Below are 13,155 nucleotides of genomic sequence, written 5' to 3' on the forward strand. Positions count from 1 at the left end.
GAGATACCCACATCAACAGGTGAATGAATATGTCATCAAAGTGGCCAGTAAAAGTTTGCCACTACAGCTTTGCAGTTCTCTATCAGGCCTTCCTTTTTTTTTTGTTAATCTATCACCCTTTACTCTTCACAGCATTGGCTTTGGCATGGCTAGGAGCTCTCGAGTTATTAAGCCGAGTCTATTATAAACCACTGCTTATTCCCCTTCACCTGATATAAGCTGACCATTTACAAAGTAAAATTTTACATGATTTATTTCTTGACCTGCGGTTCTTTTGATGCAATTGAGAATCCTTCTACTGTTGTCTCATTAAGGCCCTCTTTTTAATGTTTTCATAATATACTTCTAATCAGGATATCATAATCATAACCACAATCATCATCTTCAACAAATTTACTACTTCAGTACTTCCTAAATTATGCATTAAATAGGCTTTGGCTATCACCTATCAGTTAGTATGTCCATGTTACACAAGATTGTTTGTTAATCGAAAACCAAAGAATGCTACAGAATCTGCAACACATTCACGGATTCAGATGCATCTCCTAATGTTATGTCATTTCAAGCTTCGAGCAAATGTCGCTCCTTTTAATATATCTTATACAGTATTTTATAGTAGATCGAATGCTTTTTAAAGTAAATTTTAATTCATTCTTGGGCATTAACTCCCACTACATTAAGATTGATCAATATCACAGACTAATCAACCGTAGTGACTACTCCATGATAAAATCCCCTATACACCACCAATTATATCCAAATTTGAGCATCATGAAAATATTATGGCATTCCACTCCTGTTGGATCCTAGATATACAATGATATACAAATACACTGACCTTTTCCAATATGTAATTATTTGTTCAAATGTATACCAAAAAATTATAACAAACTAGTATTCCAAGTATTTGCAAATCATATGCTTCTTTAAAATACTGTATGCAGGAAATTTTTCCTTTTTGATGGAAAGTAAGTGCAGTAGTGTGCCACTAGCCCATTATGCTTGTGTGATATCATGACACAGGAAAGCTGTACTAGATTTGCATCCATTCAGAGAGACAAGTTCACAGGGCTTGCATGACATTCAGATGGAACAAGTCATAAACATCTTGGCTCTGGTGTAGCTGACAAGTTGTTGGATTCATAGCAAACCGAAGACCATGCACGTGTTCAGCGGACCCCTCCTCCTTTGCCCACCTAAATACACTGAACAGGGCAAGGGAGAGCTCGCTCTGCATCAGCTTCTCTGACCCAGAAATCTTAATTCACATGTTCACTGAAACATGTCAGCCAACCAAATTAAATAGGTCTTCCTCTTTCCCAACATGTAGTTGAACTAATTGCAAACCTAATCAGATGAGCGAAGTTAGCAGTATTAATAAATGAATGCGAACCTCTTTATCTCTCTCTACTGGTAATAGGAAACTAATATACAATAGATTAGTATCCTTCCTTTCGTGATTAGACCGCACCAAAGGCTTTCTCATTCATCAGATAAATGATTCAGAATACCTATGATGTGCTGGGATGCATTCATGAGAACAAGGTCTTGCTCATGTAATGTGTCTAAATATAAATACTGAACAACCGGCTCTATATGTATATCATATGGGAATACTTGTAGAAAACTTAGATGATCTACATGTACTATTAAAAGCATTTTCATCTCAAAATCAGAAACCTGCATGATCTGATGTACTTGTGTTAATAAACAAAATGCAACATATTACAAACTTTACCAAAAATAAGAATGGAATCAGAGATATTGCAGGGCATTTGTTTATATGCAAGCATACCGTAGAAGATAATATGCTCATACAAGGAAAATGCTAAGAACTTGCGGTTAGCTGCATCAGACACCAAAGTGCAGAAAAGAAAAATGCAGCCAATATCTTTGACCCCCTGTCAGCATCCACATCCGTCCATATATGGGTATCATAGCCTGGCAAATTTGTATGCATTCCATAACAAATAAAAGAACTCATCAGGGCAAGATGATTACTGTTATTATTAAGGCAAGTGGATAGAAAGAACAAGCTGCATGGATGCTGCTTGAATCCTATACCAATTAGTTCTTAACATGTTATGTAATCTCAGCCTTCATGGTTAATACTGAGTGGCACGTCAGTGTCCCCTTGTGCTTCCCAGATAGAGAGATGCTATACCTTCATCTCTGTCCGTCTCCACCGATAACTTCTTTGCTTAGAACAAGAATACCATCAAACCATAAGGAGTAAAAAGCCAGAGAGATAAGAGGAAGTAAAAGCACAAGAAGTGAATGGAACCCACAAAGTGGGCAATGAGCACTGGGCATCTATCTTGACTTTAGAGTAAACTGAATTTGGTCAACTATACAGAATGTTACACAAGTATAATTGGACTGGAAAACCAGGACCCAACTCCCTCACCCTTCAGAAATAAATAATAGAATCCAACATTTTCGCTCTTTAGTTTACAAGTACATGCGAGCTGCATCTCAACAGCGAGCTGCACTCAAGCAAGAATAAAAGGGACTGGGTCCTATCTATAACAACATCAAATTTAATAGAAGAATGTCTGTGCAAGAGAAAGACTTCACAAAGGAGAAAGAGAGAATAAAAATCCTATCCAGATTTTGAAATGATAAAGTTCTTATTGCGTAGAAGCCGCTATCCATCCTCACCTCTTGCAAAGGTGAAGAACAAGAATTCGATAGGGAATATCTTGATTAAACAAATTCACCAAGGTGTTCTCCATGGAAAGAAAGCTTGGATGACCAAAAATAATTCGGATCTGCATCTTCTTTTTTCCCTTCGCTCATCAGCTCATCTGCTCCCCAATCAGATCAAGTCCCACAAGAAGAAATGACAACCCTTGGAAGAGGAGGAAGTAGAAGTGAATTCCTTGTGCAGATAGAAGACTTCTGGCTGCAGCTGTGAGGAGTAAAAGGGAAAGAGCTAACTCCTTCTTATAGATTTTATTGGACTTTTTGACAGGAGGGAGAGCTTCTTTTTCTTGTTCCTTCAACTTGTTCAGCTCCATGAGTTCGCTCTCCGAAACCCCTCTAAGAAGCTCTGGTTGGTTCACAGGCTTTGATTCCATTTCTGCTGCTGCTAATAAATCAGACTCCGATGGCCTACCTGCTTTTTTAGTAACAACCCACTCATACGAACTCCCCAGTTTGAATAATCCAGAGACCATAGCATTAAACTTGGTTACTGACATGGTGTTCTCGAAAAGAAGGTAAGGAACAACGAAGGGGAAGGATCTTGGAGCCGGCAGAATGTTGAGAAAGGACATTAGGACAGGCACGTAACAGATCACCCAGACAGGCAACTCAGCCTCGGGCACAAACATAGTTAGAGGGAGAATAACGCAAAACAATGTGAATGAATAGAACGGAAGGATTAGCTTCCTCAGGAGGAAAAAGAGCAGTATTAAGTTTGCCTTCTTCCATATGGATATCTGCATTGCAACATTGATGGTTTCCTGAGAATTTTATATGGCCAGACAAGCACAAAAATTATAACTATGGAAAGATGGCAAACCTTGGAAGTTATAATTGCTGGAAGACACAATCGGAATAGGTGCATTGGGCCAGAATGCCATCGGTGTTGTTGTTTCCTGTAAGCCTCATAAGACTCTGGAAGTTCACATGGCACCTGGTAAAAGGTGATTCACATGAAGGATCAAAAACTATTTCCTGAAGGAAATGGCAAAAGTCAAAGTATGACATGGATCATATAAGCACCTTGACATCATTAAGGAAGATGAATTTCCAACCATTGAGATGGGCACGAACTGCAATATCCATATCCTCCACAGTTGTTCTCTCAAGCCAACCCCCAGAGTTCTCTAATGCTTTGATTCTCCAAACACCAGCAGTACCATTAAAACCGAAGAAGTTTAAGAAAACACCATTTACCTGCTGTTCCACTTCAAAATGAAAGCAGAGGTTGATGTTTTGGAGACGGGTTAAGAGGTTTTCATCCTTATTTACAAAATTCCATCGTGCCTGAACTAACCCAAGTTCAGGATTTCCCTGCATTGAATAAGATCAGATAATTAATGTGCCGAAGGAGATTCACGTTGCTTATGCAACCAGAGTGTAGTTTCTATATGTGGACTGGATAATATAAGTACCTTAAAATGTGGAATTGTTTGTTTAAGAAAGTCGGGGTTAGGCTGGAAGTCGGCGTCAAATATAGCAACAAATTCATAATCCTTAACATAGTCACAGCTCATGGCAGACTTGAGATTCCCCGCCTTGTAACCAGTGCGGACCAAGCGATGCCGATGGACAATGTTCACACCGCGTTGGCTCCACTTGGACACCTCTGCTTTGATTAAGATTTTGATGGTCTCGTCGTCTGAGTCGTCCAGAACTTGAATTAACAAACGGTCTTTGGGCCAATCAATATGGCAGACAGCTGAAATAGATTGCTCATATACCTAGAATAGAGCAAAATTAAGATATAAGAAGTATTTCTTCTGAATTACATCATCAGAAACAGTATGAGCAGCAGACACATTTCAAATCTCATCCTTGTGTAATTATGGTAAAAAGATGTCAAATTATGGAAGAGCTCTTGGGTTCAAATATATCATCTCCAATTTCTTTTGTTGGACGAACAACATATAAATGTATTCGGGTGAAGAAAAGAAGAAAAGCACGGATAATAGAGAGCAAATGTTATAATTTTTACCTCCCTCTCATTGCACATTGGAATCTGGACTAGAACCATAGGGCACTCAGAGTTCGAACCCTCCTCTTCATCAGAATTGAAGGGATCGCCTTCTACTCTAGGTTTGATCTTCTTGAACTTGATCCAGAAGCACCCAAGGCACAAGATCATTCTATCGGCTGACTGTATAATGAACAGAACGATACAGAAGTTTGACAAGGCCTGAATTGGGTAGGTAATATAGTCAGCTCTGAATGAAAGCCATGAGAGATAGGCAGAATGCATCCAACCCCGGATCTCGGTGGTCTCCAGTATGTGCAAGTTCTCAGGTATGCGCAAATTGGGCTTTTGAAAGTGCCAGCCGTTCCAATAGGCGATCATCTCGAACACGAGCATCACCAGTGACAGCACTAAGAATCCCCTGAGGAACCTGAACAGTATCTTGCCCTTGCCGAGCTTATCGCTTTCCACCGCAACTCCCTGCCGAGAGATCAAACGCTTCGTGATGGCTCCAAGCAGTGCCCAGAGCCCAGCTGCCAACCACGCAACACATCCGACAGCTCGGTGGGCCTTGAGGAGCATGACCCAGGTGAACTGCTTTGCGTTCTTCCCCCGGCCCTTGTCCATGGACTGGAAGGCGGCAGCCTCAGGGCCATCGACTTCAACTACTGAGTAATTGGGGTTCTCCATCGTCACGGCCACGGGAGTGCCTTTGGGCGCCTCCTTCGCCCACCATTGAGAAAGATTCAAGCTTGGAGGCATCGCTTCCCTGCTTCAGCAAGCACTGACCAACCCGTGCAGCGGAGAACTCCCAAAACCCTCACAAGGCGCGTAAACCATCCACAACCGAGACCCCAAAATCCCAACTTTCCTCAATCCCCAGCATCAAAATCAGATCTTGCCGTCAGAAACCCGCACTCCAGGCTCAATGCAGTAAGCAAGGAGCGAGGGACCAACACAAGGACTTGGGGTTAGGGTTTTGTTCCTCCTCCGCCCTCCAGAGCTCCACAAGACAGCAATGTGAGGAAAGGTATCTGCAGTTGTAAAGCTCCAAACCATGTGGGCATTATTCAACAGGGTCTTGGCAAACAAATCTTCCAACCTTTTTCTTTATTTTTCCAGATCTTGGGTAGATTGCTAGTTCTTTCCCCTGTCCAGAGGCAAACAAACAAACAGTATCGAACAAGATCTAATGAAAGAGAAACAAAATCCAAATAAGCCTCAAGTAATGGTGTGTAAAGAGAACAAAAGGTGGTAAAAACTACATCAAAACCACTTCAGGACTTTGATCAAACAAGAACAGGAGCAGCTACATAGCAACTAAAGCCTAAAAATAAAGAAACAGGAATCTGAGCTAATCAAGCAAACGAGAGATGGAGTGAAGGAGGGAGCTGACAAGGAAAATGCAGACACCGAGGTCATCTCTTTCTGCTTCAGATCCAAGCAAACAATGGCACAAGACTCTCCACTGTTTCAGCCGCTTTCCTGCTCGTAGAAGTGCAGGGATAGGGGAGAAAAGGTGGGCAGAGAGGTGATTTAGTACCAATTTATATTCTGTTTCTGAGAATAAATTATTAGCTTGTTATGTGCTACATTTCTTATGGCATATTTCCCAGTTTCTTATAATTATGAGATGGGGGAGAATAATCGAATATTCATGAACGTATAGTATCCTGTAGTGAGTCATCTTAGCAAAAATTTGGAAAATTAGACATGTTTTCTTACCCTTTTTCCCTTTTCTTTTATTTATTATACTAGCCGAGAAATCTGTAATTAATATTGCCTAAACTTTCGGAAATAGTGAAAGACTGGCATTTTTCACCATGGAAGTTATGACCAGCAAGCAACTTATTCACAACCACTGATGAAGGATTCCTCGAGAAGTTAAGAATTAATAATTCTTTTTAGAAATTACAGAGCTTCTACAAAAAGATCAGTCCACTCCTTTGTATTTATTATTTTTTTACATATAATAAGGTCATAAAAAAAAACAGCATGCAATGAAGAAAGGCGATTGTTCCGGATGGAAGGCTTTTAGCTTTGGCAAGCAAAGGATCAAATGAATTGCTTTTTCCTTTTCCTATGTTCTTCTTTTTTTTTATTAGTGTAAATTTTCATAATTCTATCTATTAAAAATTAAAATTTTCAACAACAGAATAGCTTGATTTATCATCAAGGCTTGTGACAGGACAAAAGAGAAGATATATATATAGACACGCATATTAATTATCATCATTTACTAGTTGTTTTACTTCTTGCAGCCTTTCAATTTTTTTCTGGAGAAAAAAATATTTTCAGCTTTCCAAAAGATAATTTGACCTACTGATGCATGGCTAAAAAATATATTAGCTTTAAATTGAAGCCCCCCTATATCAATTTACTTGTAGTTTAAGAATTTACCTTTATTGCTTTAGAACATGCTGGGATAGATATTGATTTAGGACACAAATGCTTTATGTCAATACATGAAATGTATTCATCAAACCACCAGCAAATGAAGTCAATGATTGGCCATCGAATAATCAGATTAATCACAGCAAATGATTCCGACAATCCAATTTGTTCTTAAAATTTAAAAAGAGAAATTCTTGCAGTTCAATTCCAGGGTTTTTGATCAATAGAAGCCCAGCCTGGCACATACTTGGTTTTATTTTTGTTGATTATTCTTTTAATTAAAGTGAGATGTCAGATTGGAAGGTGATTGATGCAGGCAACTCTTGCTATCAAATGCTAATAAAGACAACACTTAGATAAACGATGTAATGGTGATTTGGACTTACTAATCTCTTTCTTACAGTCTCCACTCAAATGCCTAGACATTAATATATCATGGTGTACTTTGAAAAATAGACGACGCATGATCTCCTTATAATTTTAGCTAGCACGGTCCCAACACTCTAATGCAAGTGCCATAAGAGCAAGAATAGCATTCCACATTAAACAACAAAGATTACAATAATCACATAGATGAGATGTCATTGGCTGGCCTAAGTATCTCGCAGTTCTACAGAATACTCAGCTAGATTCTCTCCAAGCTCATACGAGATTTATTTTAACACTAATCTACAATAGTCTAATGTTTTAAGAATGAAGATATTCAGCCGGAATATCATATCCGCGGCTCCATAATATCCGGCGCTATCAACTGGCGAGCAACGTTTTGCTCGGTCAAACAGTGCTCGTCCAACGTGCAGAAGTCAAGCAGATCCGCTGCGAGCTCATACCCAATCATGATGCATTGTCTCGATCGGACGGCCTTTAGTGCCTTCGAATCCATTTTAACGGTCGGAAACATCCAGACCGCGACTCGTTGTTCTTTGGCCTCTAACTAGAGAACAGGGGGAAGGGTCCATCGGACGGTCAGGATCGGTGGTCTCGTTTGATAGCGATGAGAGAGGATCGGCGACGATTTGGCGAAGGGAGGCCACCGACAGTCCGAAGCGCGGCCGACAAGGGGCGTCACCATGGGATCGTATCATCGTATAAGATGACATGGTGGAGGGGCCCGCATCATCGGGTTTTTTAAAAAGCACGTTAGTGGGGCGCACGTGACGGCATGCTGACGACGCTGGTCTGCTCATCAGCGTCGCCGTTATTCGTAGAGATGGGGATGGTGGGCACGTGTTCAGCCGACACGAGAGAAACTTGAGATTGCCTCACCTACGTAATTGTGTAAAAAAACTTAAATAATATCTTTCGACTAGATATTTTAGATAAAGCTCTACATTATTACAAGTAGATCAGATCCATAACATATCTAAATTAGAAAATACTGCAGTACGGATCATTGGAGCTGACCACGAGCCAATTATGGTATTAATGATTAGAATTATATGGATTTAAACTCTTAGCCAATATAGATTTGAATTCTTAGTTTGATGAGTACATCGCGGCTTAAATGGAAAAAGAGTAGGTGTGGTTCTGCTTGTCAATTTGAGAAACAAACGTCATAGGACTCCTACTACTAACAGAATTCATCAATCTCGTAACTTAAAAAAAATAAATGTCATATGATTAATTGCTTGGTATGTATTATTTAGATATATAGTGCGTATTGATAAAAATATTTTCTGAAAATTGCATATTAATTTACCTAAAAGTGTATGTTAATCATTGTTAGATTTGTATCCAATCACTACTGGGAGTATATCAAGATAAGCTTACAGTATGTATCGATGAATGTGTATCCCCAACCATATAGTGTGTATTTGTGAATGTAGTACTCTAACAACTGTATATTAATTTGCTTATAAGTATGTATTGGCTTGTTAGATGACTAATTTGCTAAGTATATATCATTTGACTATGTGTCATATACTAGTGAACATCATGTTTTAGAAATTGTGTATTAATTAACCTAGATGTATGTATTGACTTACTAAATAACTAATTTGCTTAGTGTATATTACTTGGCCATATAGTATGTACTATAATTTTCTTTCTTTTGTTGCATTTTTTTTAATCATAGAATTGATGACTCCATTAGTAGAATAAATTTATGACATTTGTTTTTTTTTTTAAATGTACACTAAAGAAAACGTGACAAAATAGAAGGCATGTCTTATATTTTTTTCTTTTGTGCCCACCTCATATAATTTTTGTTCCTTTTGATGGGTGTAAAAAGTTCCAACCTTCGTTTATAGCCATGCGAACTTCAAGGGAGCTCCCCAAATCCCAATGCTGGCAAATGTGGTTAGCTTTTTGCTTTCTTAGGACTCATTTAGTTCATGAAAAAAAAAAAAAAAGTATGGTCAACAAAAAAATAAAAAAATGCTTTTCGTTTAATTTTCAAAAAAAAAGATGAAAAAGTAGTATTCCAATAAAAATAAGATTCACATGTTTAATAAAAAAAAATTCTTAGAGGATATAGAAAAGCTATTCCCACCGGTTGGAAATTGTGGTCTCTTTTTTTTTCCAAAAGTATCCTTAAAGTATTAAAATCTATGGTAAGATCTTTTCTTTATTAAGAATATAATAGGTATTTCATACAACGTTCCTGAAAAAATAAATGCTCAACCAAACATAAACCACTCTGAAATGTGTCATTTTTTTTATGATCAACCAAACATGCAAAACTATTTTTTCGGACATCATATTTTCAAAAATTATCTTTCCAAAAATAATATTTCAGTGAGAAAATTTTTTTTTCACGAACCAAATGAGTGCTTAGATTTTTTATCAATATAACAAACTCCTTAAGCAAAATAATAATAAGCAATATCTACTATTGTATAAAAAGATAATAAATAAATAAATTCTTTGCAAGAAAATACTTTGCTTCACGAATGAAGGAAAAATGGCATGCTCGATGTCCAAGGTCAACCACCGATATTGTCCAATTTTGGGCCTAGCAAAACAACAAGAGCCAGCCGGAGGTTGGTGAGCAAATTGCATGCACCGTCTGGCTACATGACATACGTGTTCTCAAATCACAATTCACAGACTATATTGTCCAATTTTGGGCCTGGTGGAAAAAAGATGAACCAGCTGGAGGTTGATGGGCAAATCATACGTGCATTGGACCCACTGGTGATGCAAGGTAGTCAAGTAGATTGCTCCCTTAAGATGATACAAATTTTGATACAGTTCAGAACAAACACAATCATGCCTCGGGTTTAATTAGGATCATAACTAGGTATATATAATAAAAACATAAAGAATTGTGCTGAACTTAGAAACCAACTTGATCGGAGTAAGAATCCCTTCAATATTTGGGGCATGTTTGTTGTATTTATCCTTAACAACAACAATAATAACATCTATCAAAGTCCAGCAGCATAGAAGGATAAAGATGGATCGTGTTAGGAGAAAAACTAGGTTACCCCGGAACAATTAGAAGGCGCTCGATTAGTGAACACTTAACCCAAAGGCGCCCGGGCTAGAGGCAACTAGCCCGGCTCGGCACCCGACCAGAAGGCGCCCGACCAGAAGGCGCTCGATCAGCGAACACTTCATCCGAAGGCGCCCGGGCTAGAGGCAACTAGCCCGACTCGACACCCGACCATAAGGCGTCCGACCAGAAGGCGCTCGATCAGCAAATGCTTAACCCGAAGGCACCCGGCCTAAAGGCAACTAGCCCGGCTCGGCGCCCGACCAGACGCTAGTTTCCAAGATGCCCCGCCCGAGCATTCAACCTATCTAATCTCCCTCGGATGCCTCACAAACTCGACCTATCCCCTCACCTACTAACGTCACACCCTTTCCGTAGTTCAGCCAGAGACCATACCCTGCTTCGCCGCCAGCAATTAATGCGCATGGCCTGTTCTGATCTCCGGCTCACTCAACCATTAAAGCGTATGATCTCTTCTGATCTCCGGCTCATTCAACCATTAAAGCGTATGATCTCTGCTGATCTCCGGCTCACTCAACCATTAAAGCGTATGGCCTCTGCTGATCTCCGGTTCAGTCAACAATCAATGCTCATGTCATCTACGGACCCCAGCGCCTCCACGGCAGGCAGTTGAATCACTCCACCACGTCTGATCAGCCACGACGACTCACTAACTCCGGTTTGATCTCCCACGACACCATTAATGCACATGATCGTGTTCAATTATGACAAAAAGAACAATCTGCCCCGTCACTTCACAGGTAATACGATACCCCTCTATAAAAAGGGGACCCCTCCATCTTGGAGGGGGAGGGACTCTGAAACTCAAGAAACACATCTACTCCTTTCTACATACTAGCTCCCTCTGACTTAGGCATCGGAGGGCCGGCGCCGGAAACCCCGGCCACCGGCTTCTTGCAGGTCTTCCGAAGGACGCCGCCCGCCAACCGACCACCGCCCCCCGTCCGAAGCGCCGGAGCTCCTCCTCCTCAGCCGACGGCCGCCCCCGGGTCCAATTTCCAGCAACAGATCGTGTCCATATACTAGATCTAAAGCTAATATAGGTAGTCTTAAGATTGCAGTATGACGAATCTACCTCATTAGTGTTGACTGCTGAGAGCTAATCCCGCTGTGACATATAAACACCTCCTTGACATTATTATGTTGTTGCAGAGAAATTCTCATGCACAATGCAACAAATGGACTTCTCTGAGCTCAATTTTCCTTTTTTTTATCCTCCAACATCACTATTTGCATGGCCCTACCCACGACAAAGCCAGGCAGGCATAACAAAAATTTTATCAAGAAAATGAACGCTGGTAAACATGATTGGCAAAAATCCGAGAATGAAATGGTCATAAAAGGTGGCAAACTACACCAATTATTTGACTCTTACCAAGATGATCATTTAAATCCTTCCAGTAGGGAAAAAGTGACAAGATTAGGGATGCCAACTGGGTCAATCTAACATGCAAATCAGCAATCAACCCATTCTAGTCTTGACTATGTCAAGATTAAACCGACCCAATTTCGCCATAGAAAGAACTATTTTTTGGTCGGTCCAAGCCTAACCTAACCCATATTCTCTTTCGAAATAGAGGTGCAGGTGTGTTAAGTAAACTATATTTAATTTTAGATTGGTAGCCTAGGAACCAAATCCAAGCCTAAAACCTAGAACCATATATTGGGTCGGATTCGGTCGGAAGTTAGTCCGATTGCTTAAAAGGTGCTGGAAATGGCACGATTAAGGCACCCAAATGGGCCCAACTAGTCCAATTGTAAATCGAACACTCCAAGCTCTGTGCAGTGTGTCCATGGTAATCGCAGCTGGTCTGCTGGAAACAAGTTGGATATGGGCCCACAAGGAACTGTTCAGGCCCACTAACCCAACAAAGGCTTTTTCCTAACTTTGCTGGCGAAGCCCATACCAACCCAGAGTATGTAACAGCCTTTTCAGAAAACGCATGTATGATATAAAAGTTCTCATGCATGGCAACATGGCAACTTCTTCCTGCGAACTCCATAACTCCTGATGAAATTTAGAACAGTGTTCCATGAATACTACTGCCTGCTGAAAAACAAAGCTATGATAGCCTTTCTACCGTTGCACATTTACGACCGGAGACAACATTAATTTATTGCAAACCATATATTTATTATTTCGTACATTGCTCAATCTTTAATTTTGCTCAGTGTTGTTGTTTATTTGATTTCCTTTATTTTGATTGCTGATTTCGTGAGCTATGATATCCATGGAGAATCTCATGTGGTAGGAAGAGGCATTTTATATGGTCACAATGAATGAACCAGAAAAACGAGCAATGTCAGTGGACTAAGTTATGGTCAGGTTGGGGTCCATCTGTCCCAGCCCAATCCAGCCTTCCACTAGACCCTGACCCTGAAGCGGTTGTAACTTGGCCCGACCCAACACTTCTTATGGTAAAGAAGAAAAGATAATCTACTGCAGAGTTTGAGTGATCTTGTAATAATTTAAACGGACACTATACATTGCCTGTATTATACAATCAGTTTGCAATTCAGTTCATTGCTGTTTTTCAACGTATTAGTATGTAATTTAGTTCGACTGATGCAGAAAGTATATATTATTTCTTGCAAGCTTGATGACTCCATCCGAAGTTATTGTAGCTCTTGATAATTTTTC

General features: G+C 39.9%; 1 protein-coding gene across 2 annotated transcripts; it reads right to left on the minus strand.

Moving 5' to 3' along the window:
* Positions 1 to 2,274: 2,274 nt before the first annotated feature.
* Positions 2,275 to 6,256, minus strand: LOC103707115 (putative xyloglucan glycosyltransferase 5). 2 transcript variants are annotated; one of them, XM_008791484.6, is made up of 6 exons: positions 6,060 to 6,256; positions 4,685 to 5,813; positions 4,122 to 4,430; positions 3,730 to 4,020; positions 3,527 to 3,640; positions 2,275 to 3,443 (listed from the first exon to the last, which is right to left on the minus strand). In XM_008791484.6, exons 2-6 carry the CDS (start codon positions 5,423 to 5,425, stop codon positions 2,799 to 2,801), a joined length of 2,100 nt encoding a protein of 699 aa, XP_008789706.4. In that variant the 5' UTR covers positions 5,426 to 5,813; positions 6,060 to 6,256; the 3' UTR covers positions 2,275 to 2,798. The 2 variants fall into 2 exon arrangements, with proteins under 2 accessions (XP_008789706.4, XP_008789705.4); XM_008791483.6 differs by having other exon boundaries at positions 4,685 to 6,231.
* Between the last annotated feature and the right edge of the window lie 6,899 nt (positions 6,257 to 13,155).

The sequence above is a fragment of the Phoenix dactylifera genome, chromosome 11 (assembly GCF_051530095.1).
Source record: "Phoenix dactylifera cultivar Ajwa chromosome 11, Ajwa_hap1_PhDact_Kaust_v1.1, whole genome shotgun sequence".
Taxonomy (NCBI): domain Eukaryota; kingdom Viridiplantae; phylum Streptophyta; class Magnoliopsida; order Arecales; family Arecaceae; genus Phoenix; species Phoenix dactylifera.